Below are 13581 nucleotides of genomic sequence, written 5' to 3'. Positions count from 1 at the left end.
TCCCCGGGTGAATCATGCGACAATGAATGCGTTTTTAAAGGTGACCATGATTTGTGGTGGATTTCTGTAACATTCAATGCCCACAATGTTTTTTGATGCTGATCCTGATATGAAGAATGGTAATTATCATCTACTAAACGCTGAGACATTTAGTACTGTATTGCTTTTCCAAAGAAGTCTTGGAGTATACTGAGGGCCAGCGCAAAGCATGATGGCACAGCAATTAAAGAGACAGTACACCTATTTTTCTCAACAGGTGCGCCGTAGATCTGGACAGGTTCATGCTTGTTTTCTCCACAACCGTCTGGCGAGCCCCATAAATTATCGACCCCCTTGGGGGTCCTGACCCCCAGGTTGAGAACCAATGTTCTATTCTACCAGTTCTTTCATTACATTCACTTGTTGTTCCAAGTCTAACCTCCTTTACTGGATGTTGGAATAACTGGAACAACAGGTGAATGTAATGAACTAGCTGGCAGAAGAAAAAAAACACCCCGCTGTACTGGTGCTACCTGAGGACCTGATTGGGACCGACTGGAAAGCATTGTGGCCAGTGGTGGTTCCTGCGTGTGAAACAATAGAAAATGGTGGATGAATTGCTCCAATGAGTGGTTTGGCTGCTGTCCACAGGTTGAAGCCTGACTCGGTTTCGAGCCAAGCCAACCCTTCATGTTTACAGCCGCTCATTGCCCCTAATTAAAACTGTACAGACGCCTGACCGCTCAGTCCACCACCAGTTATGATCCTGAACTTTTGGAGTCCATTTGTTCTTTTCTTATGGGATCACTTACATAGTGGGGTTTATTTTTATTTGTTTGGCTTGGAATTATGACCTTCTTGGTGTTATGATTCATCTAAACACAAATTGGACTAGTCATGGCCAACATAGCTACTATGGTTTAAAAAAAAGTAGAAAAATTAAATGTTCTCAGCAAATACTGTAGCAAGTAGTGGTGTAGTTTTATGAGGTTATTGTTTTCAGGGTGGATGGAAAGACAGAAAACTGTAGACAGAAAGAAGATCAGTCATCACCAACACTGTCTGATAAAACAGCTGGAGCATGCTTGGTGTAATTTTGCAGGAGTTCATATCTCACAAGGTAGCGTGACATATTTTCTCCGTTTAAAACATCTGGAGGCTGTTTTGTACTCATTTGTCAAAAACACTAACTTTTCATGTGAGAGGCTTCACTTTAAAACCATAAAACTTCAGATTTAATGAAACATGCCTCCAGAGGCAGGACTCTTCCTCAACTGTGATTTTATGAACGAAACATTCAAAAAAAGGAGAAATGTATAGTAGGGTCAGCAACATTTTCAAATAAAGTGACTTTTTGCGAGTTATCAAAGGGACTAAGACGATTTTTCACACATCTTCAAAGTCTATTACTGTTATGTATCAGCACAAAAAGGTGTAAATTGGCCACCAAGATGTCAATATTAGGAAAAGATGCTGAATAACAAGGTTGTGAGGTATCGATTCCCACTAAAGGCAGAATGACATTACCTTGAACCCACACACACTGTATGTATTTAAACCTGCAAACCCCATGTGCTGTAATTCTTTAATTTTATTCAAATTATGTACAGAGTAATAACTCAACAATTACCTATTATTCCAACTGATAGAAAGCAGACACAAACACAATTTGAGAGGACCCCTATATTAAAAAAAAAAAGCACCAGCAAAGCCATCACCGTGTTAGAACCAAGGGAGTTGGTTTGTGGAGTAACTACAGTGATGAGCTGAAAACATGTGGTACTTTATCTGAACTAAACAGACTCTTCAGAAACAAAATATTGAATGGTTACAAGATGGACCAGTGACCAGTTTTTGTTTTGTCCAAATGGGTTTATTTGTTTGCATCAACTGAGACAGAATTGAACTTTCGTTTTGTATTATCAACGCATGAATGGTATAAGGGGGTAGGACTAGAAACGTTCTCAACTTCTTCTTACCCCTTTTGAACATGATCAGTATTATTTGAGTTGCTTATTTTGTCACTTATATGTTGCCAGCGATTTTGTTTATTTGTTTTTATTGCTTGTATTTTTTAATATATTCAATAAAATTGATTGATTGATTGATTGATTGATGGATGCTTTATTTAGCCAGGAAGGTCCCATTGAGATACAAGATCTCTTATCCCAGGGAGTCCTGGTTAAGACGGCAGCACAAGCAGTTTCAAATAAAAAACAATTTCACACTAAAGAACACATACAATACATAAAAAAAAAATACAAAAAAAGAAATAGTAAAAGAAGAGAGGTATACAGGCCATTCCAGCGATATCCATAACACAGTCCACCTCGAGTCAAGGATTCTGTAAAACAGCAACATGTTTCCTTCAAGGCAGTTTGTGAAAGCCCTTTAATATAATTCAAAGAAGAGGGTGCTTCTATGGGAATGGTCTTTTCCAGCTCATTCCATGCCCAGGGTGCATAAAAGGAGAATGCAGTTTTACCAAGCGCTGTACCCTGGGGACATTTAAAAGAATCTGAGTAGTAGAGCTAGTGCTACAGTTACCTGTATGATAGGAAAAAAAGTTGGTGATATACGTAGGTAGTTTGCCTAACAATGTCTTGGCAATAAATGGCAACATGTATTTTTCTCCTCTGGTATAGAGAGGACAATATTAAAGATTCAACTCACATGCAATGGTGAGTGCATGAGCCTGCATTTGTTACAAATCGTGATGCAGCATGATATGCAGAATCCAGTCTAATACAGATAGAAATGAGGTTTGCACAATTTTCTTTCTGGCTTCAAATGGAAAGCATTTTTAAACGGACAAAAAGGCCCAGTTTAGGCCAAAGACTTTTCAATAGCTTTTCAATACGCACATTAAAAACCAACTTTTCCTCAAACCACATGCCCACATATTTTTAAGAAGTTACTTCTGTACCTTCTAATGTCAAGATAGTGTGATCAGCTACCTTAGAGGGAGAACAAGTGAAGGTCATATATTTGGTGTTTTTTTAATTTAGGACCAGTTTTAAGTTTAACAGTGAAAGTTGCAGTGATTGAAAAGCACCCTGCAAGAACTCCATGGCTTGATTCAGAGAGGGTGCCACCATATAAATGATTGTGTCATCAGCGTAGAAATGAATCTTAGTTGGAGTTATTCCATGACCTAAGTCATTTATAAAAATAGAAAATAAGAGGGGCTGAAATAGACACTTGAGGGACACATTTGTTTACTGTAAGTAAGGCAGAGGTGTAGTTTTCTACTGAGACACACACTTCTTTTGGATGGGTAGTTCTTAAACCAATTCAGAGCCATTTCACCAAGGCCGATACAGCTGAGTCGCTGTAATAGCAGTTCGTGATCTACAGAGTCGAACGCTAGACAAATTAACAAATAGAGCTGCACGGCGCTGTTTATGATCTAAAGAACTGATGATATCTGTCTGCACGTGATAAACTGCAGTTTATTACTTGCAGACAGTACAGCACATGGCAACAACTGCTGGATTCTCACATAGCGCTGTAGACCGCAGATTCAGCTGCAGATTTGAGAGCGCGTCAGCACAAATCATCTGCAGCCATTCTCCCCAAAGACCTGAGGGGTTGTAATGAAGATATATGGGGCTCTGCTGAAGGTATTTTTCTGTCTTTTCAGGCCAGGCCAAGTGCGTGTAGGACAAGATAGACTCAAAGAGACTTCTTCAGCTGAATAATAGATTCCCCTTGTGTTGGGTCTGACTAAAAGCACAATAATGACTCATGTGAATATTTTAACGTTTAAACAGTATTCTCAAACACAAGCTAGAATCGTGTCAGCATTTCCAGTGTAGGTGGCATTAAAAAACAAATGTTTGAAAACCGTCATTTTGTCGAGCAGCGTGGTCTTGTTTTTCTGTTGTGGCGGAGTTGACGATGACTAAATATGAGAAACACTGATCTGAAAAGACAATGACTTGCTGGTGATTACCAGTCATCGTGAACCAAGCACAATAAGGATATGGGTTGTGAGGTAGGTCCAATATACACTCACTGAGCACTCTATTAGGAACACCTCTACACCTATTTATTCATGCATTTATCAATCAATCAATCAATCAATCAATCAATCAATCAATCATGTGGCTGCAGTGCAACCCATAAAATCATGCCGATAAGGGTCAGGAGCGTCTGTTAATGTGCATATCAACCATCAGAATGGGGAAAAAATGTGATCTCAGTGATTTCGACTGTGGCACGATTGTTGGTGCTAGACGGGCTGGTTTGAGTATTTTTTTCTTCCTTTTGCTCCCCAGTTATATCCAGCCAATTAATTACTCAACTCTTCCGAGCCATCCCGGTCGCTACCACATGCCTCCTCCGATACATGTGGCACCACCAGCCGCTTCTTTTCACCAGGGGGACGTAGTGCATGGGAGGATCACGCTATTCCCTCAGGTCCCTCAGTTCCCCCTCCCCCTCGAACAGGCACCCCGACCGACCAGAGGAGGCGCTAGTGCAGTGACCAGGACACATACCCACATCCAGCTTCCCGCCCCCAGACACGGCCAATTGTGTCCGCAGGGATGCCCGACCAAGCTGGAGGCAACACCAGGATTCGTACCGACAATCCCTGAGTTGGTAGGTAACGGAATAGACCGCCACGCCACCCGGACGCCCCGGTTTGAGTATTTCTGTAACTGCTGATCTCCTGGGACTTTCACGCACAACAGTCTCTAGAGTTTATTCAGAATGGTGTGGAAAAAAAATCCAGTGAGAGGCAATTCTGCGGACGGAAACGCCTTGTTGATGACAGAGGTCAACGAAGAATAGCCAGACTGGTTCGAGCCGACAGAAACGCTATGGTAACTCAGATGGCCACCTTACAATTGTGGTGAGCCCAAAAACATCTAAGAATGCACAAGTCACCGAACCTTGAGGCGGGTGGGCTAAAACAGCAGAAGACCACACCGGGTTCCACTTCTGTCAACCAAGAACAGAAAGCTGAGGCTGCAGTGGGCACAGGCTCACCAAAACAGGACAGCTGGAAGACTGGAGAAATGTAGCCTCGTCTGATGAATCTCAGTTTCTGCTGATATACACAGATTGGAGGGTCAGAATCAGGCGCCAACAGCGTGAAACCATGGACCCAACCTGCATTGTGTCAACAGTCCAGGCTGGTGACGGTGCTGTAATGGTGTGGGTAATGCTTTCTTGGCACACTTTGGGCCCGCTAATACCAATAAATCATGCACCATGTCACACAGCAAACATCATCAGAAATTGGGTTCATGAACATGACAATGTGGTTCAATGTCAACATGGACCAGATTCTCAAAGGAATGTTTCCAACATCTTGTGCAATCCATGCCACAAAGAATTGAGGTTGTTTTGACAGCAAAGGGAGGCCCCCACTATTAGTATAGTGTTCCTAATGAAGTGGTCAGTGAGTGTATATTTTAATTAGAATAAATTTATTGTTAACAAATAATTGACTCGTAGAGGTCATTTCTCAATTTATTCTACTCTTCTTAGTCTTTGATGCAAAGATTTAGTTCTGAAACCCATTGATGAAATTATGACGAGTCAAAGATGGAGTTATCAGCTATCATCTTTGTTAAAAGGGACTTAGTTTTGATGTTGGAATATTACAACACAAAAGATAGTGGATATATATTATACATGAATATATAAATACATATCTAAACAGATTAAACATGCTCTGTAAAGTCTACATAATTCAGACATGGTTCTACTTTCAGTTGAAAATCAAAACACAGCTACCAGAGGTTTGAACTCTATGCATCATAACAAAGTGGCCTTATGTAAAAATGATCTTGGAACATTTACAGAGACTGCAGGCATTAACATGGGTGACAAAAAGACTATGTTGGCTTCGACAGAGTCTAAAGGTTGAAAATAAATGCAGCTCTCAGTGTAAATATAATCACAGAGAGAAGAAAAGAAAGCCACTTTATTTTGTCAGTTGTTCAGTTACAGTGAAATTAGTTTTCTGCATTTAACCCATCCTATTGTATAGGAGCAGTGGGCAGCGGTGGCGCAGCACCCGGTGACCAACTCCAGTTCTTCTTTCCATTGCCTTGGTCAGCGGCACAGGCAGGAGTATTACCCCTACCATGCATGTCTTTTCTAGACCTTCCTTTACCTGTGGTCACCTGTTCTCCATTAAACAATCACTCCACCATGGCAAATGACCTGTCAGTCAGCCGATGATGTCTGCTCATCTGTCCGTCTGTTTAAATAAGAAATGCACCAATAACTGGTATCGGTTATTGGCGCTGACTCTAGGCTAAAATGGAGTAATGATATCAGAGATTTTGCCCAAGACTAAAATCTGATACAAAAATCTGAGCGTAACTCGTCATGAATAAAACAAAATTGCTCAATTTACTCTGTTTTTAAGCACATGGAAGCCTGTATTACTTTAATGGAGGAAAAACTGATTCTATCTCAGTCATTTAGCCTCAGTTTGACTAATGGTCTAACGCTGTACTGTCAATTACAAGTAATGGATCGGCTCAAAACTCGGGATTGGTTGACACTTAAAGGTTCATACCGGGGCGCCCCGGTGGCTCACCTGGTAGGGTGTGTACCACGTTGGGCTGAGTCCTTGCTGCAGCGGCCTGGGTTCGAATCCGGCCTGGGCCCTTTGCTGCATGTTGTCCCCTGCCTTTCCTGTCTCTCTACTGTTGCTATCAAATAAAAAAAGGCGGAAAATGCCAAAAAAAGATCTTAAAAGATTCATACCAAGAATTGGTATCGGAAATCATAAAGGGATATTGGTGCATCCCTAGTTTAAACCTGCCAACCAAAAGTTCCTCCTCCTCCATCAATTCATTATTAGCACCTCTTTGCCCCACCGGCAGAACTCTTCATGTCCTAGTGGAAAGGACCTCCAATGCCTACATTTTGAGTTTACCCCATGTAAGTTTATGTTCAGACTGTGTCAAAGTCAAAACGTAGCCTACCCACCAGTTTCGTTTTCTCAGTCATTATTTCAGATCACTTAGTTAAAATGGCTATAATGCTTTAACTGTCAAAGCTTTGTAAACTGTAAAAAAAATCATTGCTTTAGATGCCTCAGTTGAAAATGAACAGACTGCACAGATGACAAACACACACAATACACAGAAAGGCTCCAAAAAGAGGCGCATATAACCCCCACCACCCCCAATGTTCCCACACATCCTGTGAGACTTCCTTGTTTTACCCAAAACAGAAAACCCCGATCGGACACTCATTACATGTTTTTCTTCATCTGGCTGCAGAGGCCAATGGTTTATTCTGTAGCCGTCACTAACAAACATAAAGCATGTCCAAAGTCAGAGGTCTCTGGAGGGCCGGGGTCTCGCAGAATAAGATGACTAACGCAGACAAACGCTAACCTCCTATTTCATCTTCTCAAGTAATAGCCGCACCTCCAAGGGACTATAGCCCCAAGGTCCCATACTCCCCTGCAGATAGCCGAAAGAAGAATTGTTATTGATATGCATGTATGGTAATACAGTACTGTGTATTAGTACTAGGTATTAGTACAGTAAATACCCCAAGTAGCTAACTTGGGTGTGTATCCTGCTCTAATAATGCCTCTTACACTGCCCATCAGCACACTCATATTCACACAAACACATATTCAGCCATTACCTTAACCAGGGTTCACACTTTACTCAAAACTCTACTTACTATGTATATAGGTTAATATATGAGTTTGTTTGGTTTTTCTGATGCTTTTAACTTGTTCTCAAATTTTGCATGTTGGACTTTTATGTGTAAAATGTTCTATATAACTAGAGCTATAAGACTATAACGATATAATGGTTCTATGGAACTGATTGAAAATAATTAAATAATAGTTAATGAAAGAAATATGGAAAGTTTCCAAACAGATGAATTCACAAAAGGCCTGTGTAGAAGATCTGGAGGACACGTTGCTGCCTTCAAGTCCCATCAGAAACATCGTAATTACGAGATGAGCATATGTGAACAATCAACGGCATAATTACCAGTCAGGAAAAATTAAAATTTTCTGTGTTTCCAAGTTAGGGGTGTGTCAATTAAATAAATCATGGTGGAAACCATTAATAAGCTCAATAACATGAAAAAACATCATAGCTTACTAAACATCTCTTTCTTCCTCCACTCCTTCCTATTGCGAAACCACAAAATAGGCTTCTTCACTTTGGTGATACCAAAAAAAAAAAAAAAAAAAAACTTTCCTGCAGTATCCCTCCAACCAAAATGACCCCAACACACAACAAGTTGCATTAACACGGCTTATAAAACTTATAAGCAGGAATTTCCGAGGCAGACTTGAAGGCAGCGACCTGTTACCCAACATTCCTGGCAGAGCTCCAGCCTCTCTCCCCTGTATACTCTTATTCAATCTCCTTAGTCATTGTGTTGTTGCGTGCAAGGCGCATAATCAACAAGATCTACTGGCCCCATCCCAGAAATTCCAGCCTTTTGCTGCACTCTTCTTCACATTTGAGCTTTCCCCTGTTTGGCACAAAGCACCTTACAAGTGTAAACAGTGGAGAAAAATCCCTCACAACTGGCGGCCATATATTTCTATCTTCCAGAATGAATCATCTGCCAATCAGAATTAAATATGGAAGAACTCGGCTTGGTGTAATCGGCGTGGAGCGCTCACCTTATAGATAACCTTTCCAGCCTGCAGCACGTAAAGCCTTTCGGGCAAAGCGCCGTACTTTATGGCAGCGTCATTGGTCATCTCATCCACCACCACCGGACAACCGGGATCCTTTTCAACCAGGATCTGGGCTGCCGACAGCCTCTCCTCAAGATTTTGGTGCTGATTGATGTCAATATTGTTGGCAAATGCCCAGCCATCTGTGCCAGGGGTACTTTCATTACTTCCAAAGTCACTTTAGAAAATTACTTTCAAAGTCATAGCTCATATTGTAATGTCAAATTAAATTTGGTGTAAACTTTCACCAAAAGTAAATTACAATGTTAATTGTATAATGCACAACATAATGTGCTATATATAAAGTTAATTATAATGCCAATTCGTGTAATAATGAATCCAGGTAGTCGTAGTGCCCTTTCCTTACCAGTGAGCTGTATAGATTATAGCAACCTTTCTTTTTTGAAATTACATACTAAATGGGACTGTTTTTTTTTTTAATCTAAAGACAACAACAATCACAGTAATATAATCATCTAGTGCTTTTCAAGTACACCTGTAACTTGCTGGGCAATAATTCAATACTATCACTTATCATCTTTCACTGGTTTTGTATCAGGATTAAATTTGGATTGATTGTGCCATGTCGTGATGCACAGTTTTGTTATCTAAATTATTAATAACATGAATCCATCAACTGTAATTTCTCACAAGATGAGGTCTGAAATATTTATTTAAGGAAGTATTAATTGAAATCTAGTTTTCATTTGATATTATACTTTACATTACCAAACAGTACAATACGATGAACCTCAGCTGGATTCTTAAACAGGGTATTTTTGCATATGAAAGCAGATATAGTGGTATTTATCAATATCATAAACAATTCCCTCTGATTATTGGATAATATTTCCATTTTGCAAAGCACTACCTGTAACTCACCTGTTGAATGAGCCTCAGCGATGTAGACCACAAGAAAGTCCGCAACACCACCAAAGTCCTTGATGAGTGCTTTAAACTCATCAAGCTTGAACAGAAATGGGGGTCAGGTGCAACTTCCAAAACTCAACACCAGTGGTCGGGTTTCTGCAGAGGGAAAACCGACAGTGACACTAAAACACGACAACCATGACGATCTGGGCCTACATGACATATAACGTAGTTACTGTATATGTATACACTGATCAGCCAAAACATTTCACCAGAGAAACATAAGAGTTATTTAATGCAACTCAAAAGGCCAGGGACAAATGAATTCTTAAATCTACTGGTCCTGCATCTTGGCAGATTATATATCTCCAACCAGATGGAAGCAACCTGAACTCACTGAACAAGGGGTGACTCGGGTAAGCAAGAATTGACTGAGTCTTCTTCGTGGCTCTGACTTTGGTCACATGGGAGAGGTAATTTAGATTTATGCCTGTAATTTTCCTGCACATCTTGACAATTCCTTCTAACCTGTTCCTGTATTTCAAGGTAAGTGAGTCCAACCACTAAAAAAAAGAGAAGGTCAGAACAGACTCCATAAAACAAGAGTAAAACTTTTTCAACATTAAAACTTCAGAGCTTCCAATAAAAATACATGCGCCGATGGGCCTTCACATAAACAATGTCAGCATTTGGTTCAAATGATAACTTATTGTCAATTATTATCCCCAGATACTTATAATACTGTTGGACAACTTCAACAGCCTGGCTATGAATAACAGCAGGAAGAATAGGAGGAGGCTTCTTCCTAAAGTCAATAATCATTTCCTTTGTTTTGGACACTTATGTGCAAGGAGGAGCGTTCACACCAGTAACTAAAATCATCCACCACTGGACTGTGCTCAGTTCCATCATTAATGAACAGGGACACAATAATGGAATCATCCATGAACTCGATGATGTGTCTGCTCTCATAATGACACTGTAACTCATTTACGTGTAAAACAAAAGGGGTGAGACGACACACCCCTGGGGGGAACTGGCGGAAGGTAAAAGGAAATCAGATTAAAGCCACTGACTTTCACCTTTTGAGACCTGTCAGTAAAAAGGAAACCAGCCAACATAATAATTCAGGGTCAATGTTGTGGATGCTGGTAAATCCATCCGCTAAAATGTGAAGTTGCATGCAATTAAATTCTGAGGAAATCCAGGACCAGGTTGAACAGGGTGCCTATGGCATCCTCAACACCTCTGCCTGCCCTGTGAGCAAACTGGAGTGGATCCAATTTGGTCTGAGGTGTACCCAAAATCTCCTCCTTTCTAATCTTTTTGAAGGTTTTCATGACCAGAGAAGTAAGTGCCATGGGCCTATAGACCTTGAGTGATTTTGGTGCTTTAATCTTGGGCACAGGTACAATCACTGAATCCTTCCAGAGACAAGGAACCCTATGGAGTTGAGGTGACTTCATAAAGATGAAGGAAAATATGTCAGACAACTGTTCTGCACAGTTCTTAAGAAGAAGTCGACTGCCAATATTATCTGGACCGGGACTTTTTCTCTCCTTCACTCGCTTGGTTCATTGCTAAAATCGTAAAATCACAAGTATTAAAATGACTATAAAAATGTTCAGGTCATTAGCAAGTTCAGGTAGCATGAGGTCCCCCCTCGTGCCGCCAAAACATCTCTGACCCATTGAGGCATGGACTCCACAAGACCTTCAGAGGTCTTGTGGAGTCCATGGATTGGACTTGTTTTTCCAGCACATCCCACAGATACTCCTATCGGATTGAGATCCAGGGAATTTGGAGGCCAAGGCAACACCTTGAATTCTTTGTCATATTCCTCAAACCATTCCTAAACAATGTGTGCAGTGTGGTAGGGCACATTTTCCTGCTGAAATAGTCCACTGCCATCAGGGAATACTGTTGCCAAGAAGGGGTGTACCTGGTCTGCAAGAATGTTTAGGCAGGTGGTACGTGTCAAAGCAACATCCATATGAATGCCAGCACCCAAGGTTTCCCAGCAAAACATTCCCCAGAACATCACTCTGCCTCTTCCACCTTGCCTTCTGCCCATAGTACATCCTGGGGCCATCTCTTCCCCAGGTAAATGACGCATACACACCCGGCCATTCACATGATGTAAAACAAAATGTGATTCATAAGACCAGGTCACCTTCTTCCACTGCTCCATGGTCCAGTTCTGATGCTCACATGCCCATTGTACGTGCTTTCGGCGGTGAACAGGGGTCATCATGGACATTGACCGGTCTGCAGCTACGCATCTCCATACGCAGCAAGCTGCAATGCACTGTTTTCTGACACCTGTCTATAACTTTTTCAGCAATTTGAGCTACAGTAGCTCTTCTGTGGGATCGGCCCAGACAGGCTAGCCTTCACTCCCCATGTTCATCAATGAGCCTTTGGCACCCATGACCCTGTCGCTGGTTCACTGGTTGTCCCTCCTTGGACCACTCTGGGTAGGTACTGCCCACTGCATAGTGGGAACATCCCCACAAAACCTGCCATTTTAGAGATGCTCTGACCCAGTCGTCTAGCCATCATAATTCGGCCTTTTCAAAGTTGCTCAGATCCTTACTCTTGCCCATTTTTTTCCGTTCCCTATAAATCAACTTCACGAACTGGCTGTTCACTTGCTGCCTAATATATCCCACCCCTTGACAGGTGCCACTGTAACGAGATAATCATTGTTATTCACTTACCTGTTGGTGGTTTTAATGTTTTGGCTGATTGGTGTAGTATATGCATTGCACTATTGAACCTACTGGGTTATTGTTAACCACTTCTGTTCTGTTCTATCACTTCTGTCTTGTTCACATCTGCTGTTAATACCATGCCATATTCAGTTTCACCCAATCAGTTCCACTATACTCTCCAGTGCAATAGCTTACTTGTGCAACAACATGCAACAGGATCTGTAGTTTTATTTTTCAGGCTCTCAGCAGTATCTTTTACTTCTGTGCAATACAACATACTTCACAGTAATTGGACTAACCATAGCCTACCTATAGCACAACTCTATTAAATTACACCTTGCATACTGCTCGTAGTTACCATACTTAAATGGTAGGATAGTGTGGCACTCGTTCAATATCCTTATTTTTTATCACATCTTTATTTTTACTGTATAATCATTTCTGTCATAATTACTGCATTTAGTATTTAGGTGTGTGTGTGTGTGTAATGGAGAGCTACATACCAAGCCAAATGTCTCGTATCTGCAAACATACTAAATGTAATTCTTACTCTTATTCTTATCATACTTGGCCAATAAAACGGACTCCGACTCTAAAAAAAAACGGACTCTTAAATGACTCACCATTTAGATACTTAAAGATTGACGATTTCTCTCCCTCTGAGGTGACCACAGGTGAGTCGGGGGCCTCTCCACCCACAAAGGCCTCCTGGCCGAGGGAGAGCCATATGTGCTCTAACGTGGTTTTGACGAAGGCGGTTGAGCCGAACGTGGGACCCCAGTCTTCATACTTGAAGTTCGGGTCGTGGGTGATCGTGACCCTCTCGCCCAGTTTGAGCATGATGTTTCTGGTGAGGTTTGGTGAGATGAAGCGCAGGATCCTCAGGAGGAACGTAAACACGATCACAGAGCAAAGAGTGCCCAGAGTTTTGAGACAGACCGCTAGCTTCTCCAAAATCATCTTGGTCCCTTTTGTGCAGCTTCACTTAAGTCGACGACTCACGCACATCTTCGCTGCAGGTCTCCGGTCAGAGTAAATACAAAGAGTCAACACTCAGACAACATGTTGGAGAACAGTGCAACTTTTTTTTCATTATTACCGTAAACCTCAAAATATATGCTCGGATAAAAATGTTTCCCCCAAAAACTCCCCCCCCCCAGTTGTTTGTTTCTGTTTACTCATTCGCTCGTTTGTTTGTATCAATACGTTTATTTGTTGGTTTGTGTCGTGTGCCACGTGTTGGACGTCTAGCCCACAAGCGAAGTTTCTGCCACCGTCTATTCACGTTTAGGAAGATATTACGGTGTCTCGGGACAGGTTTCCATT

The 13581-nt window shown here is 41.4% G+C and overlaps 2 protein-coding genes across 2 annotated transcripts in view; one reads left to right on the top strand and one right to left on the bottom strand.

Annotated features, from left to right (window-relative positions):
• Positions 1–13581, top strand: part of LOC130109641 (zinc finger protein GLIS3) — a 172680-nt gene that overhangs the window by 3634 nt on the left and 155465 nt on the right. The gene's annotated exons all lie outside the window — the stretch shown is intronic.
• On the bottom strand, positions 5546–13335 carry dio1 (iodothyronine deiodinase 1). The gene is made up of 4 exons (XM_056276638.1): positions 12879–13335; positions 9554–9697; positions 8615–8814; positions 5546–7418 (listed from the first exon to the last, which is right to left on the bottom strand). The coding sequence occupies exons 1-4, from the start codon at positions 13213–13215 to the stop codon at positions 7353–7355; spliced, it is 747 nt and encodes a 248-aa protein (XP_056132613.1). The 5' UTR covers positions 13216–13335; the 3' UTR covers positions 5546–7352.

This window comes from Lampris incognitus, chromosome 3 (assembly GCF_029633865.1).
Source record: "Lampris incognitus isolate fLamInc1 chromosome 3, fLamInc1.hap2, whole genome shotgun sequence".
NCBI classification, from domain to species: domain Eukaryota; kingdom Metazoa; phylum Chordata; class Actinopteri; order Lampriformes; family Lampridae; genus Lampris; species Lampris incognitus.
Note: the sequence above shows the minus strand (reverse complement) of the source record. Positions and strands in the feature narration are given on the sequence as shown.